Source organism: Ranitomeya imitator, chromosome 3 (assembly GCF_032444005.1).
Source record: "Ranitomeya imitator isolate aRanImi1 chromosome 3, aRanImi1.pri, whole genome shotgun sequence".
Classification (NCBI taxonomy): Eukaryota; Metazoa; Chordata; class Amphibia; order Anura; family Dendrobatidae; genus Ranitomeya; species Ranitomeya imitator.
Genome location: NC_091284.1, coordinates 30449753 through 30472352, shown reverse-complemented (window position 1 = coordinate 30472352; position 22600 = coordinate 30449753). Strand labels below are relative to the sequence as shown.

The window sequence follows — 22600 nt, the reverse complement described above, 5'->3', positions numbered from 1 at the left end:
ACTACAATACCTAGATAGATTAGCGAAATTAGGATTATTTAGTCTAGAAAAAAGACGACTGAGGGGCGATCTAATAACCATGTATAAGTATATAAGGGGACAATACAAATATCTCGCTGAGGATCTGTTTATACCAAGGAAGGTGACGGGCACAAGGGGGCATTCTTTGCGTCTGGAGGAGAGAAGGTTTTTCCACCAACATAGAAGAGGATTCTTTACTGTTAGGGCAGTGAGAATCTGGAATTGCTTGCCTGAGGAGGTGGTGATGGCGAACTCAGTCGAGGGGTTCAAGAGAGGCCTGGATGTCTTCCTGGAGCAGAACAATATTGTATCATACAATTATTAGGTTCTGTAGAAGGACGTAGATCTGGGGATTTATTATGATGGAATATAGGCTGAACTGGATGGACAAATGTCTTTTTTCGGCCTTACTAACTATGTTACTATGTTACTAAACCAATAAATGAAAAAGTAAACAAAATGTAAAATAGCAACAAAAAAAAACAATACAGAATTTAATAGTAAAAAAAAAAAATAGTGAAAAATATAGTAAAGAAAATGACAACAATATAATAAATAGAATAAGTAAAAAAAAAAAAAAGTACATATATAAATGGGTAAAAAATATACTTAAACCTATAAATGAAAAAGTAAATAAAAAGTAAAACAGCAAAAAAAAAAAAAAAATACAGAATTAAATAGTAAAAAAAATAGTTAAATACGAAATATAAAAAAATAACTATAAATATAATACCAATTAAATAGTAACAAAAAGAATAATTAAAAAAGTGGAAAAGAAAAACAGTTATAAATATAAAAAAAAAAAAACACAAGGAGATACAGAGCGGAAAAAAACAACTTTTTTTCTAATTCATGAGAACACGCTGAGCAGTGAGATTTTTTTTTCTCCTTTTAATACAGAACATATACAATTTGTAATCTTAATAATGAGATAATAAATGGATATAGAATAAAATAAAAATCCTCTGCAGACTTCAAATGTAAACTCGAGGGAAAAAAAAAAAATAGATCATTCCTATAGTAACACGGCATTAAATATTAGATCATGTACGTTAGAATTTTTGCATAATCGTTTCATATGGCTATTAACGCAGAGTTTACACAGCAGGACAGTTAACCCCTTCATTGTCCGCCTGAGAAGTCCGTAAAGAGCGCCAGCAGCTGAGGGGTTAATCAGTGTTTTATTTTTTTTCTTCTTTCTGTTACCAGAAGTCGATACCCGCTTTTTTTTTTTTCTCTCATATGAACACACTTCACTCTTCATTCACTCACGCGTCAATCACTACAGGAGCGCCAGACCGTCCGGCGCATTAATGCTGTCGCAGGTACACATTTAGTGCGTTTCCACATGGCGGGCAAAATTCCGAGTTCCTGTCACTTTAAAAAAAAAAATTACAAAAAAAAACAAACATTATTTTGAGATTAAGAAATTTCCAGAATTGTAAAATCTAGAGATGGAGATAATGGGGGTTCTCTGCATTTAGACAATCCCTTTAAAAATGAGCTGGTCACAAAAAAAAAAATCCGTAATGATCAGATGTAATCGGTGGTCAGCTTGGCAAGAAGTATTCACTTTTTCCTGCAGCTCCCCCGCAGGAGAAATGAAGTATTACACAGTGCCCAATCATATCAATGGGTGTTATCAATAAACCTTTATTTCTAGATCCATGATGGTCTCCGTGGTGTAAGATTTGATCACTTAACCTCTTCTCTAAATTTTTTGCTTTTGTTTTTTTTTTTTCCTTTTGTCTTCCAAGAGAAATAACTTTTTTATTTTTCCTTCGCCAGTTGTTTTTTTTTTTTTTTTTTTTTTTGCAGGACCATTTGTATTTTTTAACGGCATCCTTAAAATGTTATCATACAATGTACTTAAAAAAAAAAAATTTTTTTCAAGTGTGATAAAATGATGAAAAAAATGAATACAATCCCGCCATTTTTTTGGGGGGGGGGGGTTTCGTTTTCACAGTGTTTATTGTGCGGCAAAAATTATCTAGCGCCGTGATTCGCCAGATTCGATACCGAAATTACATAGTTTTTTTTTTTTTATTATTATTTTAGTGAATTAAAAAATTCTTAATTAAATTAAACAAAAAAAAAAAAAGATCTCCGTGTCGCCATTTTCTGAGAATGCTTTTATTTTTCCGTGGATGAGTTGGTTTTTTTCCGTAGTTTTCTTTTTTTTTTTGTTGTGGGATACATTAAAAAATTGCAATAAAAATATTCTCCAAACTTTCTAAAAAAAAAAAAAAAAAAATACCGCAGCTCTGGAGTTTTTTTTATTTCCTTTTATTTTTATTTTGATAAATCAGACTTTGACGGACTTTGGATTTTTTTATTTTTTTTTTGGATGGGGAGAAAATGGGTTAAAATTTTAGTTGTTTTTTTTTTTTTAAATTCAAAACTTTTTTATAAAAAATTTTTTGTAGGCCCCCTAGGGCATTTGAGCCTGTGATCATTTGTCCACTAGTGCTATGATTTCAGATGGAGTTCCCCTTAAAGTGACAGGAATCCTTCATTTGTACGGACTACAGTGTGTAAAGCGCACTTGCTGCATAGTTTCCAAATTCCTACAGATCGAGGGCACAATCACACACATTTTTTCACAGATTGATCACCCTCACTCGGCCCCTCCACCCCCCCCCCCAAAAAAAAAAAAAAAACTCCTAGAACTGCTCCTTTAAGAAAATATCTAGTAGTGATGCAGTTTCCTGCCCTACGGGTGAATCCTCGAAGTGAAGCTTTTCCTTTGACTAACAATGGCTCCGAATGTAAAATCTTCCATCTGTTTAATATGTAATGTATTTTCTACACTTAACTGTGGAAACCGTCAACATGGCCGCTTCCAACATAGACAGTTTGGCCGAATTTAAAAGTTTCATGGATGAACCGTGAGTCTCCTAACCTGAACTTAACAGCCTGTTTTATGCTAATGAGGTGACCAGCGGTATGTCCGGAAATCGCAATCCGTAGTCGGACCCGTGTTTCATGGACGCCTGAATTTGGCTTTATATTTTTTTTGTAATATTTATTATTTTTTTGGAATTACTGTTTTTTTTTTTTTACCTAAAAACTATTTAAAAAAAGTAAATTCTGGCATAGAAACAGCTTGCTAACTGTTTTTAAAAAAAAAATAATAAAAATTAAGGTAGAAATAAATGAAAAAAAAAATTCCTGTTGCTACCTGGAAACTGTCAGCAAGGTGATAAAAAGTAAAAAAAAAGCATAAAAAAAAGTAATACAAATATATTACAAAGCGTCCAGATTTTACGTTTACAGACTGTGTAAGTCAATATCGGCTTCTCTTCAACACATCGAGTGCAGGAAATTCCTGAAAAAAAAAAAAGCATCCCGTGAGAGGAATCAACATCACAGTATGGCTGTGGAGGCGGCCATTTTGTGTGTTAAAAAAAAAAAAGTGCTGTAGGCATCAGTGATGTCACCAATGGCTCCGTCAGGAGTGTATGGGAAAGAAGGTGACAGGATGGGCAGGTCGTCATGCAGCCGCCATATTAAAGTGCAGGCAGAATCGCTAAAGGGCTATAGGCAGTGCTTTGGTACGCGGCTTGGGGGGCAGCGGTGGGTAAATTTGCCCAGCGTCTTTGTTACAGCACCCCAGAAATAACACAGAAGTGCCCAATTGTTGGCACATTTGCATAAGTCCCGCCCCTTCAAGGTACAAGCTTCGAGGGGGCATGCAGATGTTACTGTCACACATACGCCCGAGACTCCCCCGTGGTGAAGCTCCAGTGCAGGAGTTTTGTGTGGAGGCTACAATGGTGGCCACATAGGTAGTGGTCACCCAAAACGGGTCAAAACGAAAGCCGTAATCTATTCGGTTGCTAAGGGCAACCCTGTTCAAAGTAATTAGAAGAAAGCCTCTATTTGGTTGCTATGAATAAAAAAAAATATAGCTTTCCCATAGCAACCAACAAAAAAAAGCAACGCGCTGTGTGGTTGCTATAGGCAACGCTTTCTCTTTGATATTTTATGTATTTTTCTATGATTTAAGAGGTTTTGGATTATCGGAAGCTCTCGACTGGAGTTATAAAAAGATGTTGTAAAGGTCATATCGTATGTACTAAACCCGGGACAAATCCCTTTAAGTCCACATTACTGATGATGGACTTTGAGATGATCTGGATAACTGGAGTCATATGTATATTTACATTCATACTACATTTTCCCGGATATCTGAAAGTCTGCCATCTATCAAATTCCATTAATCTGGAATTAAAGGGATTTTTTCCTGCGTTTACTAAATAGCGGATGCACTTTTGCTTCCCTTTCCGATGCACATTTTCATTCTCTGTTCACATCCAAAGCTGCATTCGCAGTTCTCCGGTGGGAAACAGTGACACATTTAGGTCACATGTCTGACAGCGGGGTGGAACTAAACTGTAGTCTGTTTCCAATGGCAACCAGTAGAATTTGAAAGCAGCAGATGAGGGACAAACAACCTGGGCCCCAATGAATACTCTGTAGCCGGGGGCCCCACCAAGTGCCATTTATAATACCAGTATCCTCTTATGTGACGGCAAAAAGTGGAGATGTGGCGTAAAGATGATGTAATAATCATATAAATCCCCCCAATATGTCTGTTATTTACATTATTAGTGTTCAGGGTGGTCTGTTGCTTGAGGGTATAGGTATACGTGGCACTATCGAATATCGCAGGTATCCCCTGCCCCCCCATCTAGAGGTATAATGGAGAACACCATTGGCTCATAAATACAACATGCGACTCCATGACAAAAGCCTACATTCTGAGGTGAATCCACCACACGCCACGGCGGAAGCCATTTTGTAGTTAAATACCCTTAGTAACCCAAAAAACCCCGTATTAACCAGTAATATCCCCCTGGAGGGATGAGGTACGCCGCAATCAATGGCCGCCTCAGTAGAGAACATTTGCACTGATATCGGTGTAGTTCACAAAATGGATGCCTAGGCTATATTCTGACGAGTATTGCTTTAGCTCATAAAATGGCTGCCTCCATTGTGCATTAGAGACGAGCAACCTAAAAGGGCTCCTAAAATCTCACAGTGTTGAGCTAAAAGACAAAAAAAAACAAAAGCAGATATTATAAGTTTTGCTTGGTTCATGAGGGTCCTCCTCGTCTTTAAAGTTGGCCTCATCTTTCCTCTCAGGGAACGAGGGCGCGACGTCTTGGTCAGCCATCTTGGCTAGGCCCGAGTTATTGATTTTCCGCTTCTTGCTTATTTTTGTGTTTATTTTTAGGAAGAAGCTTCTTGTTGAGGAATCGGGACAACGTGGCGCGCTTCTTGCGATGCTCCGATGTCCCCTGCCCTTCTAGGTAGACCAGGTCGTTGTGGGACTGACTCATGCTAGGGTCTTTCTGCTGGTGCCTCCGACGAAAAAATAGCTTTGCTCCTTTGTGTAAAAGTCCACCTGCGGGAAAACGGAGGTCAGTTATGGGTTTAACGGCAGCGGTAAAGAAACATAACGATTGAGGGTCCGTATGTAACTAAGGACAGGAAAGCGCTGACCGCCATATCCTAAATGAGACCACACAAGGCCTCACTAAGGGGAAAACTAGATCAGCCATGTTTGATTTAGACAATATCTCCAAGATCCTATCCCAATATGTACTAGGTGTAATAATAATAATATCAGAAATCTAGTATAGTTCTTCTGATTCACTATGTCGCTTACCCCATGTGCAGGGCATCACAGTAGCTTAGGTATCCATAGTTACGACCACAAGCAACTAACTGTTACTATGCGAGTGGTCGTAACCATAGATATCTAAGCTACTGCAATGCCTGCACATGGGATAAGTGACACAGCAAATCAGAAGAACTATACTACATTTCTGATTGGAAGCATTTGCTAATATTATTATTATTACACCTTCTACATGCGCAGTGGATATCGAGAAGGTGTAAACATGGCTGATCCTTGGTTTTCAAAGAGATGAGGAGTTCGGACCCCATTTATGAGCTGGGTTCTATGTCGAACATTTATTGCACATCCTATGTCTATAAATTTGATCTAGGAGCTGCATAAATCTCTATGGAATGAGCTCCAAAAATGTTATGATGTTAGTCCATCGCTAGAAAAGCTGAGGATTTGGAACCCTGTATCAGAAAAGAAAAGCTCTTGTAAAATTGTGAGCCCATCAGACGCACGGCCACGTCGGACCCCACTAATGTCGGCCCAAGGGTGAAGAAAGGAACGAAAATGAGACACACAAAAAGCAATGGAAACGTGGCGACTTACTGTGTGAGCAATTAACGGAAGTTGGTGAAAAGATCCTCTTAAGGTGACAGAAGAGACGGAAAGAAAGACGATGAGAAAGAGACAAACAGGAAAATGACCAATGAGAGATGAGCGGACAGACAACAAGGAGCTTTCATTCTCCCAGAAATCCTAGCGCCATAGGGGAGGATTTGTTTTGGGGTTTTTGTTGTTTTTTTTTTGCCAATTTTCTTTAACGTATCAAAATATGTCCCAGATTTTAAAAAATTAAAAAATTCTAAAAAAATAAATAAAAAATTAGGAGCATGCAGTTTCTCATTTTTTGCCCCAACACTTTCCCCAGCAGCCTGTAGTTGAGAAAGAAAAAAAAAAAGAAAAGAAAATAGCCAATATAATAGACCTCAAAGAAGATTCCAGTTTTCGTTTTCGCCCCTCGGTGCCATCTTTTGGACACCCCTATCCCCAGATTCATACGCGCAAATATTCGAGTCCTCCTGACTCTCTTCCTCCAGATACAGACAGCTGTGTAAAGAAATGCTCCCTCTGCCAGATGGGGGCGCTACTACTAAGAGGCGATTATCAAATCTGCACTATTTTTTTGTTCCTATGTTTATTTGTTTCCTATATACAAAATGAAGCAACTTTCTAGTTTGTAAAATTTAGAAATGTTCCACTCCTGGTTTTGGCTTACAAATACTGATGTAAAATACTGACCAAATACTGCTAGTGTGACGGCAGCCTTAGAGATGGCAGTATGGAGGGAGAGAAGGTTGTACATGTCAGATCAGAGAGTGGAAAGGGGAACTCTACATCCAGCCTATAATACTAGCAGAGACATATACCAGTTACTTTACATCCAGCCTATATTACAGGGAGACACACAGAGGTCACATCCAGCCTGTATTACTGGGAGAGATACACAGAGCTCACATCCAGCCTATATTACTGGGAGACACACAGACCTCACATCCAGCCTGTATTACTGGGAGAGATACACAGAGCTCACATCCAGCCTATATTACTGAGAGACACACACAGAGCTCACATCCAGCCTATATTACTAGCAGAGACATATACCAGTTACTTTACATCCAGCCTATATTACTGGGTGACACACAGAGCTCACATCCAGCCTATATTACTGGGAGAGACACACAGACCTCACATCCAGCCTATATTACTGGGAGAGACACACAGAGCTCACATCCAGCCTATATTACTGGGAGAGACACACAGAGCTCACATCCAGCCTATATTACTGGGAGAGACTCACAGACCTCACATCCAGTCTATATTACTGGGAGAGACTCACAGACCTCACATCCAGCCTATATTACTGGGAGAGAAACACTGACCTCACATCCAGCCTATATTACTGGGAGAGACACACAGACCTCACATCCAGCCTATATTACTGGGAGAGACACACAGAGCTCACATCCAGCCTATATTACTGGGAGAGACACACAGACCTCACATCCAGCCTATATTACTGGGAGAGACACACAGACCTCACATCCAGCCTATATTACTGGGAGAGACACACAGAGCTCACATCCAGCCTATATTACTGGGAGAGACACACAGAGCTCACATCCAGCCTATATTACTGGAAGAGACTCACAGACCTCACATCCAGCCTATATTACTGGGAGAAAAACACTGACCTCACAGCCAGCCTATATTACTGGGAGAGACACACACAGCTCACATCCAGCCTATATTACTGGGAGAGACACACAGACCTCACATCCAGCCTATATTACTGGGAGAGGTACACAGAGCTCACCTCCAGCCTATATTACTGGTAGAGACACACAGACCTCACATCCAGCCTATATTACTGTGAAAGACACACAGACCTCACATCCAGCCTATATTACTGGGAGAGACACACAGACCTCACAACCAGCCTATATTACTGGGAGAGACACACTGACCTCACAGCCAGCCTATATTACTGGGAGAGACACACTGACCTCACAGCCAGCCTATATTACTGGGAGACTCACAGACCTCACATCCAGCCTATATTACTGGGAGAGACACACTGACCTCACAGCCAGCCTATATTACTGGGAAAAACACACAGACTTCACATCCAGCCTATATTACTAGGAGAGACATACTGACCTCACATCCAGCCTATATTACTGGGAGAGACACAAAGAGTTCACATCCAGCCTATATTACTGGGAGAGACACACACAGCTCACATCCAGCCTATATTACTGGGAGAGACACAATGACCTCACAGCCAGCCTATATTACTGGGAAAGACACACACAGCTCACATCCAGCCTATATTACTGGGAGAGACACACAGACTTCACATCCAGCCTATATTACTGGGAGAGGTACACAGAGCTCACCTCCAGCCTATATTACTGGTAGAGACACACATACCTCACATCCAGTCTATATTACTGGGAGAGACACACAGAGCTCACATCCAATCTATATTACTGGGAGAGACACACAGACCTCACATCCAGCCTATATTACTGTGAAAGACACACAGACCTCACATCCAGCCTATATTACTGGGAGAGACACACAGACCTGACAACCAGCCTATATTACTGGGAGAGACACACAGAGCTCACATCCAGCCTATATTACTGGGAGAGACACACAGAGCTCACATCCAGCCTATATTACTGGGAGAGACTCACAGACCTCACATCCAGTCTATATTACTGGGAGAGACTCACAGACCTCACATCTAGCCTATATTACTGGGAGAGAAACACTGACCTCACATCCAGCCTATATTACTGGGAGAGACACACAGACCTCACATCCAGCCTATATTACTGGGAGAGACACACAGAGCTCACATCCAGCCTATATTACTGGGAGAGACTCACAGACCTCACATCCAGCCTATATTACTGGGAGAGACACACAGACCTCACATCCAGCCTATATTACTGGGAGAGACACACAGAGCTCACATCCAGCCTATATTACTGGGAGAGACACACAGAGCTCACATCCAGCCTATATTACTGGGAGAGACTCACAGACCTCACATTCAGTCTATATTACTGGAAGAGACTCATAGACCTCACATCCAGCCTATATTACTGGGAGAGACACACACAGCTCACATCCAGCCTATATTACTGGGAGAGACACACAGACCTCACATCCAGCCTATATTACTGGGAGAGGTACACAGAGCTCACCTCCAGCCTATATTACTGGTAGAGACACACAGACCTCACATCCAGTCTATATTACTGGGAGAGACACACAGAGCTCACATCCAATCTATATTACTGGGAGAGACACACAGACCTCACATCCAGCCTATATTACTGTGAAAGACACACAGACCTCACATCCAGCCTATATTACTGGGAGAGACACACAGACCTCACATCCAGCCTATATTACTGGGAGAGACACACTGACCTCACAGCCAGCCTATATTACTGGGAAAAACACACAGACTTCACATCCAGCCTATATTACTAGGAGAGACATACTGACCTCACATCCAGCCTATATTACTGGGAGAGACACACAGAGCTCACATCCAGCCTATATTACTGGGAGAGACACACACAGCTCACATCCAGCCTATATTACTGGGAGAGACACAATGACCTCACAGCCAGCCTATATTACTGGGAAAGACACACACAGCTCACATCCAGCCTATATTACTGGGAGAGACACACAGACTTCACATCCAGCCTATATTACTGGGAGAGGTACACAGAGCTCACCTCCAGCCTATATTACTGGTAGAGACACACATACCTCACATCCAGTCTATATTACTGGGAGAGACACACAGAGCTCACATCCGATCTATATTACTGGGAGAGACACACAGACCTCACATCCAGCCTATATTACTGTGAAAGACACACAGACCTCACATCCAGCCTATATTACTGGGAGAGACACACAGACCTCACAACCAGCCTATATTACTGGGAGAGACACACTGACCTCACAGACAGCCTATATTACTGGGAGAGACACACTGACCTCACAGCCAGCCTATATTACTGGGAGACTCACAGACCTCACATCCAGCCTATATTACTGGGAGAGACACACTGACCTCACAGCCAGCCTATATTACTGGGAAAGACACACAGACTTCACATCCAGCCTATATTACTAGGAGAGACATACTGACCTCACATCCAGCCTATATTACTGGGAGAGACACACAGAGCTCACATCCAGCCTATATTACTGAGAGAGACTCACAGACCTCACATCCAGCCTATATTACTGGGAGAGACACACAGACCTCACATCCAGCCTATATTTCTAGGAGAGACAGACAGAACTCACATCCAGCCTATATTACTAGGAGAGACACACAGACCTCACATCCAGCCTATATTACTGGGAGAGACACACAGACCTCATATCCAGCCTATATTACTGGGAGAGACACACAGAACTCAAATCCAGCCTATATTACTGGGAGAGACACACAGAGCTCACATCCATCCTATATTTCTAGGAGAGACAGACAGAACTCACATCCAGCCTATATTACTAGGCGAGACACACAGACCTCACATCCAGCCTATATTACTGGGAACGACACACAGAGCTCACATCCAGCCTATATTACTGGGAGAGACACACAGACCTCACATCCAGCCTATATTTCTAGGAGAGGCAGACAAAACTCACATCCAGCCTGTATTACTGGGAGAGACACACAGATCTCACATCCAGCCTATATTACTAGGAGAGACACACATAGCTCACATCCAGCCTACATTACTGGGTAAGACACACAGAGCTCACATCCAGCCTATATTACTAGGAGAGACACACAGATCTCACATTCAGCCTATATTACTAGGAGAGACACACATAGCTCACATCCAGCCTACATTACTGGGAAAGACACACAGAGCTCACATCCAGCCTATATTACTGGGAGAGACACACAGATCTCACATCCAGCCTATATTACTAGGAGAGACACACAGATCTCACATCCAGCCTATATTACTAGGAGAGACAGACAGATCTCACATCCAGCCTATATTACTGGGAAAGACACACAGAGCTCACATCCAGCCTATATTACTAGGAGAGACACACAGATCTCACATCCAGCCTACATTACTGGGAAAGACACACAGAGCTCACATCCAGCCTATATTACTGGGAGAGACACACAGAGCTCACATCCAGCCTATATTACTGGGAAAGACACACAGACCTCACCTCCAGCCTATATTACTGGGAGAGGCACACAGACCTCACATCCAGCCTATATTACTGGGAGAGACACACAGACCTCACATCCAGCCTATATTACTGGGAGAGACACACAGACCTCACATCCAGCCTATATTACTGGGAGACAAACAGAGCTCACATCCAGCCTATATTATTGGGAGAGACACACAGACCTCACATCCAGCCAATATTACTGGGAGAGACACACAGACCTCACATCCAGCCAATATTACTGGGAGAGACACACAGAGCTCACATCCAGCCTATATTATTGGGAGAGACACACAGAGCTCATATCCAGCCTATATTACTGGGAGACAAACAGAGCTCACATCCAGCCTATATTACTGGGAGAGACACACAGACCTCACATCCAGCCAATATTACTGGGAGAGACACACAGAGCTCACATCCAGCCTATATTATTGGGAGAGACACACAGAGCTCACATCCTGCCAATATTACTGGGATGCACACAGACCTCACATCCAGCCTATATTACTAGGAGAGACACACAGCTCTCACATTCAGCCTATATTACTAGGAGAGACACACATAGCTCACATCCAGCCTACATTACTGGGAAAGACACACAGACCTCACATCCAGCCTGTATTACTGGGAGAGACACACAGACCTCACATCCAGCCTACATTACTGGGAAAGACACACAGACCTCACATCCAGCCTATATTACTGGGAGAGACACACTGACCTCACAGCCAGCCTATATTACTGGGAAAGACACACAGACTTCACATCCAGCCTATATTACTAGGAGAGACATACTGACCTCACATCCAGCCTATATTACTGGGAGAGACACACAGAGCTCACATCCAGCCTATATTACTGAGAGAGACTCACAGACCTCACATCCAGCCTATATTACTGGGAGAGACACACAGACCTCACATCCAGCCTATATTTCTAGGAGAGACAGACAGAACTCACATCCAGCCTATATTACTAGGAGAGACACACAGACCTCACATCCAGCCTAAATTACTGGGAGAGACACACAGACCTCATATCCAGCCTATATTACTGGGAGAGACACACAGAACTCAAATCCAGCCTATATTACTGGGAGAGACACACATAGCTCACATCCATCCTATATTTCTAGGAGAGACAGACAGAACTCACATCCAGCCTATATTACTAGGCGAGACACACAGACCTCACATCCAGCCTATATTACTGGGAACGACACACAGAGCTCACATCCAGCCTATATTACTGGGAGAGACACACAGACCTCACATCCAGCCTATATTTCTAGGAGAGACAGACAGAACTCACATCCAGCCTATATTACTAGGAGAGACACACAGACCTCACATCCAGCCTATATTACTGGGAGAGACACACAGACCTCATATCCAGCCTATATTACTGGGAGAGACACACAGAACTCAAATCCAGCCTATATTACTGGGAGAGACACACAGAGCTAACATCCATCCTATATTTCTAGGAGAGACAGACAGAACTCACATCCAGCCTATATTACTAGGCGAGACACACAGACCTCACATCCAGCCTATATTACTGGGAACGACACACATAGCTCACATCCAGCCTATATTACTGGGAGAGACACACAGACCTCACATCCAGCCTATATTTCTAGGAGAGGCAGACAAAACTCACATCCAGCCTGTATTACTGGGAGAGACACACAGATCTCACATCCAGCCTATATTACTAGGAGAGACACACATAGCTCACATCCAGCCTACATTACTGGGTAAGACACACAGAGCTCACATCCAGCCTATAATACTAGGAGAGACACACAGATCTCACATTCAGCCTATATTATTAGGAGAGACACACATAGCTCACATCCAGCCTACATTACTGGGAAAGACACACAGAGCTCACATCCAGCCTATATTACTGGGAGAGACACACAGATCTCACATCCAGCCTATATTACTAGGAGAGACACACAGATCTCACATCCAGCCTATATTACTAGGAGAGACAGACAGATCTCACATCCAGCCTATATTACTGGGAGAGACACACAGAGCTCACATCCGATCTATATTACTGGGAGAGACACACAGACCTCACATCCAGCCTATATTACTGTGAAAGACACACAGACCTCACATCCAGCCTATATTACTGGGAGAGACACACAGACCTCACAACCAGCCTATATTACTGGGAGAGACACACTGACCTCACAGACAGCCTATATTACTGGGAGAGACACACTGACCTCACAGCCAGCCTATATTACTGGGAGACTCACAGACCTCACATCCAGCCTATATTACTGGGAGAGACACACTGACCTCACAGCCAGCCTATATTACTGGGAAAGACACACAGACTTCACATCCAGCCTATATTACTAGGAGAGACATACTGACCTCACATCCAGCCTATATTACTGGGAGAGACACACAGAGCTCACATCCAGCCTATATTACTGAGAGAGACTCACAGACCTCACATCCAGCCTATATTACTGGGAGAGACACACAGACCTCACATCCAGCCTATATTTCTAGGAGAGACAGACAGAACTCACATCCAGCCTATATTACTAGGAGAGACACACAGACCTCACATCCAGCCTATATTACTGGGAGAGACACACAGACCTCATATCCAGCCTATATTACTGGGAGAGACACACAGAACTCAAATCCAGCCTATATTACTGGGAGAGACACACAGAGCTCACATCCATCCTATATTTCTAGGAGAGACAGACAGAACTCACATCCAGCCTATATTACTAGGCGAGACACACAGACCTCACATCCAGCCTATATTACTGGGAACGACACACAGAGCTCACATCCAGCCTATATTACTGGGAGAGACACACAGACCTCACATCCAGCCTATATTTCTAGGAGAGGCAGACAAAACTCACATCCAGCCTGTATTACTGGGAGAGACACACAGATCTCACATCCAGCCTATATTACTAGGAGAGACACACATAGCTCACATCCAGCCTACATTACTGGGTAAGACACACAGAGCTCACATCCAGCCTATATTACTAGGAGAGACACACAGATCTCACATTCAGCCTATATTACTAGGAGAGACACACATAGCTCACATCCAGCCTACATTACTGGGAAAGACACACAGAGCTCACATCCAGCCTATATTACTGGGAGAGACACACAGATCTCACATCCAGCCTATATTACTAGGAGAGACACACAGATCTCACATCCAGCCTATATTACTAGGAGAGACAGACAGATCTCACATCCAGCCTATATTACTGGGAAAGACACACAGAGCTCACATCCAGCTTATATTACTAGGAGAGACACACAGATCTCACATCCAGCCTACATTACTGGGAAAGACACACAGAGCTCACATCCAGCCTATATTACTGGGAGAGACACACAGAGCTCACATCCAGCCTATATTACTGGGAAAGACACACAGACCTCACCTCCAGCCTATATTACTGGGAGAGGCACACAGACCTCACATCCAGCCTATATTACTGGGAGAGACACACAGACCTCACATCCAGCCTATATTACTGGGAGAGACACACAGACCTCACATCCAGCCTATATTACTGGGAGACAAACAGAGCTCACATCCAGCCTATATTATTGGGAGAGACACACAGACCTCACATCCAGCCAATATTACTGGGAGAGACACACAGACCTCACATCCAGCCAATATTACTGGGAGAGACACACAGAGCTCACATCCAGCCTATATTATTGGGAGAGACACACAGAGCTCATATCCAGCCTATATTACTGGGAGACAAACAGAGCTCACATCCAGCCTATATTACTGGGAGAGAGACACAGACCTCACATCCAGCCAATATTACTGGGAGAGACACACAGAGCTCACATCCAGCCTATATTATTGGGAGAGACACACAGAGCTCACATCCTGCCAATATTACTGGGATGCACACAGACCTCACATCCAGCCTATATTACTAGGAGAGACACACAGCTCTCACATTCAGCCTATATTACTAGGAGAGACACACATAGCTCACATCCAGCCTACATTACTGGGAAAGACACACAGACCTCACATCCAGCCTGTATTACTGGGAGAGACACACAGACCTCACATCCAGCCTACATTACTGGGAAAGACACACAGACCTCACATCCAGCCTATATTACTGGGAGAGACACACTGACCTCACAGCCAGCCTATATTACTGGGAAAGACACACAGACTTCACATCCAGCCTATATTACTAGGAGAGACATACTGACCTCACATCCAGCCTATATTACTGGGAGAGACACACAGAGCTCACATCCAGCCTATATTACTGAGAGAGACTCACAGACCTCACATCCAGCCTATATTACTGGGAGAGACACACAGACCTCACATCCAGCCTATATTTCTAGGAGAGACAGACAGAACTCACATCCAGCCTATATTACTAGGAGAGACACACAGACCTCACATCCAGCCTAAATTACTGGGAGAGACACACAGACCTCATATCCAGCCTATATTACTGGGAGAGACACACAGAACTCAAATCCAGCCTATATTACTGGGAGAGACACACATAGCTCACATCCATCCTATATTTCTAGGAGAGACAGACAGAACTCACATCCAGCCTATATTACTAGGCGAGACACACAGACCTCACATCCAGCCTATATTACTGGGAACGACACACAGAGCTCACATCCAGCCTATATTACTGGGAGAGACACACAGACCTCACATCCAGCCTATATTTCTAGGAGAGACAGACAGAACTCACATCCAGCCTATATTACTAGGAGAGACACACAGACCTCACATCCAGCCTATATTACTGGGAGAGACACACAGACCTCATATCCAGCCTATATTACTGGGAGAGACACACAGAACTCAAATCCAGCCTATATTACTGGGAGAGACACACAGAGCTCACATCCATCCTATATTTCTAGGAGAGACAGACAGAACTCACATCCAGCCTATATTACTAGGCGAGACACACAGACCTCACATCCAGCCTATATTACTGGGAACGACACACATAGCTCACATCCAGCCTATATTACTGGGAGAGACACACAGACCTCACATCCAGCCTATATTTCTAGGAGAGGCAGACAAAACTCACATCCAGCCTGTATTACTGGGAGAGACACACAGATCTCACATCCAGCCTATATTACTAGGAGAGACACACATAGCTCACATCCAGCCTACATTACTGGGTAAGACACACAGAGCTCACATCCAGCCTATAATACTAGGAGAGACACACAGATCTCACATTCAGCCTATATTATTAGGAGAGACACACATAGCTCACATCCAGCCTACATTACTGGGAAAGACACACAGAGCTCACATCCAGCCTATATTACTGGGAGAGACACACAGATCTCACATCCAGCCTATATTACTAGGAGAGACACACAGATCTCACATCCAGCCTATATTACTAGGAGAGACAGACAGATCTCACATCCAGCCTATATTACTGGGAAAGACACACAGAGCTCACATCCAGCCTATATTACTAGGAGAGACACACAGATCTCACATCCAGCCTACATTACTGGGAAAGACACACAGAGCTCACATCCAGCCTATATTACTGGGAGAGACACACAGAGCTCACATCCAGCCTATATTACTGGGAAAGGCACACAGACCTCACCTCCAGCCTATATTACTGGGAGAGGCACACAGACCTCACATCCAGCCTATATTACTGGGAGAGACACACAGACCTCACATCCAGTCTATATTACTGGGAGAGACACACAGACCTCACATCCAGCCTATATTACTGGGAGACAAACAGAGCTCACATCCAGCCTATATTATTGGGAGAGACACACAGACCTCACATCCAGCCAATATTACTGGGAGAGACACACAGACCTCACATCCAGCCAATATTACTGGGAGAGACACACAGAGCTCACATCCAGCCTATATTATTGGGAGAGACACACAGAGCTCATATCCAGCCTATATTACTGGGAGACAAACAGAGCTCACATCCAGCCTATATTACTGGGAAAGGCACACAGACCTCACCTCCAGCCTATATTACTGGGAGAGGCACACAGACCTCACATCCAGCCTATATTACTGGGAGAGACACACAGACCTCACATCCAGCCTATATTACTGGGAGAGACACACAGACCTCACATCCAGCCTATATTACTGGGAGACAAACAGAGCTCACATCCAGCCTATATTATTGGGAGAGACACACAGACCTCACATCCAGCCAATATTACTGGGAGAGACACACAGACCTCACATCCAGCCAATATTACTGGGAGAGACACACAGAGCTCACATCCAGCCTATATTATTGGGAGAGACACACAGAGCTCATATCCAGCCTATATTACTGGGAGACAAACAGAGCTCACATCCAGCCTATATTACTGGGAGAGACACACAGACCTCACATCCAGCCAATATTACTGGGAGAGACACACAGAGCTCACATCCAGCCTATATTATTGGGAGAGACACACAGAGCTCACATCCTGCCAATATTACTGGGATGCACACAGACCTCACATCCAGCCTATATTACTAGGAGAGACACACAGCTCTCACATTCAGCCTATATTACTAGGAGAGACACACATAGCTCACATCCAGCCTACATTACTGGGAAAGACACACAGACCTCACATCCAGCCTGTATTACTGGGAGAGACACACAGACCTCACATCCAGCCTACATTACTGGGAAAGACACACAGAGCTCACATCCAGCCTATATTACTAGTAGAGACACACAGAGCTCACATCCAGCCTATATTACTGGGGGGGACACTCTCACATGAGAAAAGTCTGAAAATTAGGAGCAGGCTGCAAAATATATAATATGGGTCTGGATTGAATGAAGATTTCAGTCTGCAACTTTTTTTTAACTAAAGGTAACCGCTGGTATATGGAAATATCATTGATGGCTATAACCTGAGGGCGACTACTCTGTGGTCAATGTAACACTGTCTTTTTCCTACTTTAAACCGGACAGGTCCTTGCTAGATCAGACTGAAGACGAAAAGTTCTGTGAACATACAGCATATCGCCTATCCACAGGAAAGATGATAAATATATGATTGCTGGGGGTCCGGCTGTTGAGATGCCTACCAATCCAGAGAAAGGTGGGCCCAAAGTTCCCTGCGAGAATGGAACAGTAGTGAGCATGTGCGACCACAGTTCCTAAAGAGAGGGGATGGAGCAGTGGTCGCACATGCTCACCATAGCACTCCAGGAGACTGGGAAACCCCCTATTCCCGTGGTCAGCCTTACCCCCAGTGATCATAAAGAATCGTGATCCCATTAAAAGACATATTCCTGGAAAAACATTTATGAGTTCACTGGAGAAATGGTAATGAGATGCAAATGTATGCGGACGAGAAGCGTTATCACCACTTGGTTAATTAGAGTCACAATGTGAGGTGTAATGACGGATTAACACAGCGGGGGCAGCGCTGAGCACAGACCTTTTGATTTTCTGATGCTCCCCGTCTCTGACATGCTCAGGTTACTGACAGATACTAATTCCGAGTCCAGGTCCTCCATTCCATTTCCGTTCCACTCCCCCAGCTGACTGCCGTGCTCCCAGACGTCGTCTTCCAAGCTCATGGCTGGCACGGTGCTGGTAGACGCCAACGGCAGATCTTTATCGTTGGCGGTCTTGACGTCGTCAAAGGATGAGTCGTTCATTATCGTGTTGTCCATGGAGGCGGCGTAATTCGACATGAGGGTGGCTTCATCGTCCTGAGTAAGCACGCTCTGAGGAAGCACAAGGTGCAGTGCAGGGAGATAAGTGCTGCTTAAAGGGGTCCGATCGCTGAGGGTCTGATCCCTGGGACCCTCAGCCATCCCTTTTGTTGTGTGAATGGATTAGTATATATATATATTTTTTTTTTCCGATTTCAGAACATTGTTTTAAAATATTTTTTCTTATTAAATATTTGTGAATATAATAATAAAACAAAATACAAGTAAAGTAGTAATATATATAAAAAAAAAAAATATATTATATATATATATATATATATATATATATATATATATATATATATATATAAAGAAAAAAAAGTAAAAGAAAATTGTATTTTTTAACCCTATTGGTAAGCCCCAAAATTATTATAAATTTTATGGAGGGAAAAAAAGTATATTTTTGGAGTTTAAAAATATCCAATAATAATTAAACAAAATACAAATTTAAATATATTTAAAAAAATATTCTTTCACTTTTTTTTTTTATATTTCAATCTTATATTTTTGGGTAAAAAAAAACAAATAATAATAATAAAACACAATTCAAATAACATTGAAATATTTAAAAAATAAAATTTAAAAAAAGTATTTTTTTTTAATCCTGTTGGTAAGCCTAAAAAATGTTATGAATGTTCTGGAGAAAAAAAAATATATATTTTGGGGTAAAAAAAACTCCCAATAATAAAACAAAATACAAATAAAATTAAAATATAAAGGATAATGTAAAATGAAAGAAAATTTTATTTTTTATCCTATTGGTAGGATAAGCCTCAAAAGCTTTCAGAATTTTCTAGAGGAAAAAAAAAAAGTACTCCAATAATAATAAAACAAAATACAAATAAAAATTAGATATAAAATAGAAAAAAAAAAGTAAAAGAAAAGAAAATTACATTTTTTAATTTTAATGGTAAGCCCAAAAAGTTTATTAATTTTCTGGAGAAAAAAAAATATATTTTTGGGTAAAAAAAATAAATAAATAAATAATAAAATAAAATAGAAATAAAATTGAAATTGAAAAATTGAAAAAAAGTTAAACAAAATAAAATTGTATTTTAATCCTATTGGTAAGCCCCAAAATTGTTACACATTTTCTGGAGGAAAAAAATATATATATATTTAGGTAAAAAAAAAATCCAATTTTTTTTTACTATTTCGAAAAAAAAATAATCGAACACAAAGGTCAGGCGTATGGGGGCTGTTGGTGATCTGTACCCACTGATTATCCACAATGTCCGTACAGCGTGGTTGTCCCTCGCTCGCACTGATCCGCCGGCTCTTACCTTGGAGATCCCTGATATGATAATGGTGCTCTTCTTCCGTGGGGACTTTAGGGACTGTCTGGAGGATTCCCGCAGTTGTCTGATGGCGACTTCTGCCACCGGGTCAGAGCCGTTCAGCATCAAGAGTTCTGGTCCCAAGACAATGAAAATGACCACAAGGAATGGCAAGATGTATAACGTTAGAAAAATGGAGGCGGGCTGGTGTGTTACCTGTGTCTGACGAGGACAGCGCCTTGCTGACCACGCCGGTTTGGGAAGGAATGGCTTGTATAGAGAAATCCCTCTCGATCACTTTTATTTTAGGGGGGGTGCTTGATGGGGATTCTGTAAGGATAAAGAAGACATCACAGATTTATGACTTTTTTGACGCCCTTAGAAACAGCAGGGGTGGCTGGTCAGTTTTAGCTACATGCCCTGTGGGTGCAGGACTTTAAAAACGAGGAACTTTGCAACTTACCTCTTTTTTAAAAAAATCCTCTCCGTTCACAAGAATGGAGAAATTTTTGTCCTATAGTTTACTGCTCCTTACACCTCTGGGTCTCCTGATACCCTGGGACCGACGTACCTGATGTTTTATCGCTGAAGCCGGCAGCCGCACTCTTTCCCTCTATCCTCGGCTTTGACGTGACAGAGGTGACGGTGGTGACCACGGTGCCACAAGGCATCACCGTCCGGTCCTTCTCTACTTTTTTCGCGGGGACCGGAACCGTCCACGATTTCATTTCATTTGGTTCCACGAACAGAAACTGGAATCAACAATACAGAAAAATGACAGAAATAAAACAAGTCACGGGGTTACTGTGACAGTGTGGAGCAAGAAGACCACAGCGTCTGTTCTTAGCTCCTACTCCGGGGCTGAGAAGAAGCACTTCTCCTTCGTTTTAATGGTGTTTATTCCTTTTGGCAGAACTGGGGTTAATCAGCCATGTTGGAAATCGCTGTGTTCACAGGTTAGCTCCATTAGTCACTCCCTTCCCCTTTATAATCTGGGTTCTGATGCAGATCCATGTCAGGGCTAGCATTTGCTGCATGTCTTCAGGAGGAAGAGGTGGTCATATGAGAAGGAGAGTTGAAGGAGTTATCTGTGACTATTGATTGGTTTGTAAGTGTGGTAATTCTCTACTTTTGTTTACTCCCCTACCTCCACTCCCCGGTGCTTTCCTCTGTTATATTTGAGTGAATATTTGTATGCCTGGAGTTTTTAGTTTACCCTTGTGTGTAGCCTTGTTTGTCAGGTTGGTGTACTGCGGTGCACAGTAGTGCCCCTCTTCCCTGGGTGGGGGAAGAGAACAGACGGAGGGCTAACTCAGCAGATAAGGCAAGGGTGGCGGCCCTGGCATCTTCACCTTCAGAAGTATCCCGGGGAATAGGGCACGCTAAGGCGCCCCCTAGTGTTAGGGTCAGGGAAGGAGCCCCTGGTCCCAGGTCACCAGACAGTTGTGTCGTGACAGTCACTTCTTCAGGGTCCGGACATATTAAATTACCCAAATTTAAAGGTCCATTTTTGCGTTGATAGAGCCGGGTGAGGTTTTGTTTCTTGCATGACGGGCTGTAGTTTTATTGATATCATTTTGGGGCACATATCTTTTTTTGTGGTAATTTTGAGAGGTGCGGCAACCAAAATTGTCAATTCTGACAATGTAATGTAATGCCCTTCACATAGGGTAAAAGACATAGCGAATCAGAAGAACTATACTACACTTCTAATTGGAGGTATGTACTAATATTATTATTATTATACCTACTACATATTGGGATAGGATTCTGGAGATGGGAATAACCTTTTAAGTTTTATATTTTCAGAAATATCACTTTTACTGAAGCGATAATATTGAATTTCCTTCTTTTTTTAACTCGGAAATGGGGGACCGTGATTTAAAATATTTCTGATTTTTTTTTATATATGTATTTCGAAAAGGTAATTTTTATTTTTATTTGTCCCTTTTTAGAGAACTTGAACCTGCGGTTGTTTAATCACTGCCACTATATTACGATAATATTACAGTACGTAGTGATAGTGAATTTAGCAATCTCATGTAAATATAAAGGTGTATAAAGATGGCGGTGACTGACG

The 22600-nt window shown here is 42.4% G+C and overlaps 1 protein-coding gene across 3 annotated transcripts in view; it reads right to left on the bottom strand.

The window, feature by feature from the left end:
* Positions 1-2396: 2396 nt before the first annotated feature.
* The window catches only part of C2CD2 (C2 calcium dependent domain containing 2), a 64105-nt gene continuing 43901 nt past the window's right edge, over positions 2397-22600 (bottom strand). Inside the window, exons 11-15 of one of the 3 annotated variants that reach the window (XM_069760688.1) lie at positions 21092-21272; positions 20737-20850; positions 20527-20654; positions 18964-19255; positions 2397-5431 (exon numbers count right to left, since the gene is read on the bottom strand). In XM_069760688.1, the coding sequence (XP_069616789.1) occupies positions 5217-5431; positions 18964-19255; positions 20527-20654; positions 20737-20850; positions 21092-21272 (930 nt within the window). In that variant the 3' untranslated portion in view covers positions 2397-5216. The remainder of the gene's footprint in view (positions 5432-18963; positions 19256-20526; positions 20655-20736; positions 20851-21091; positions 21273-22600) is intronic. The other 2 variants (XM_069760689.1, XM_069760690.1) reach the window with 2 other exon arrangements.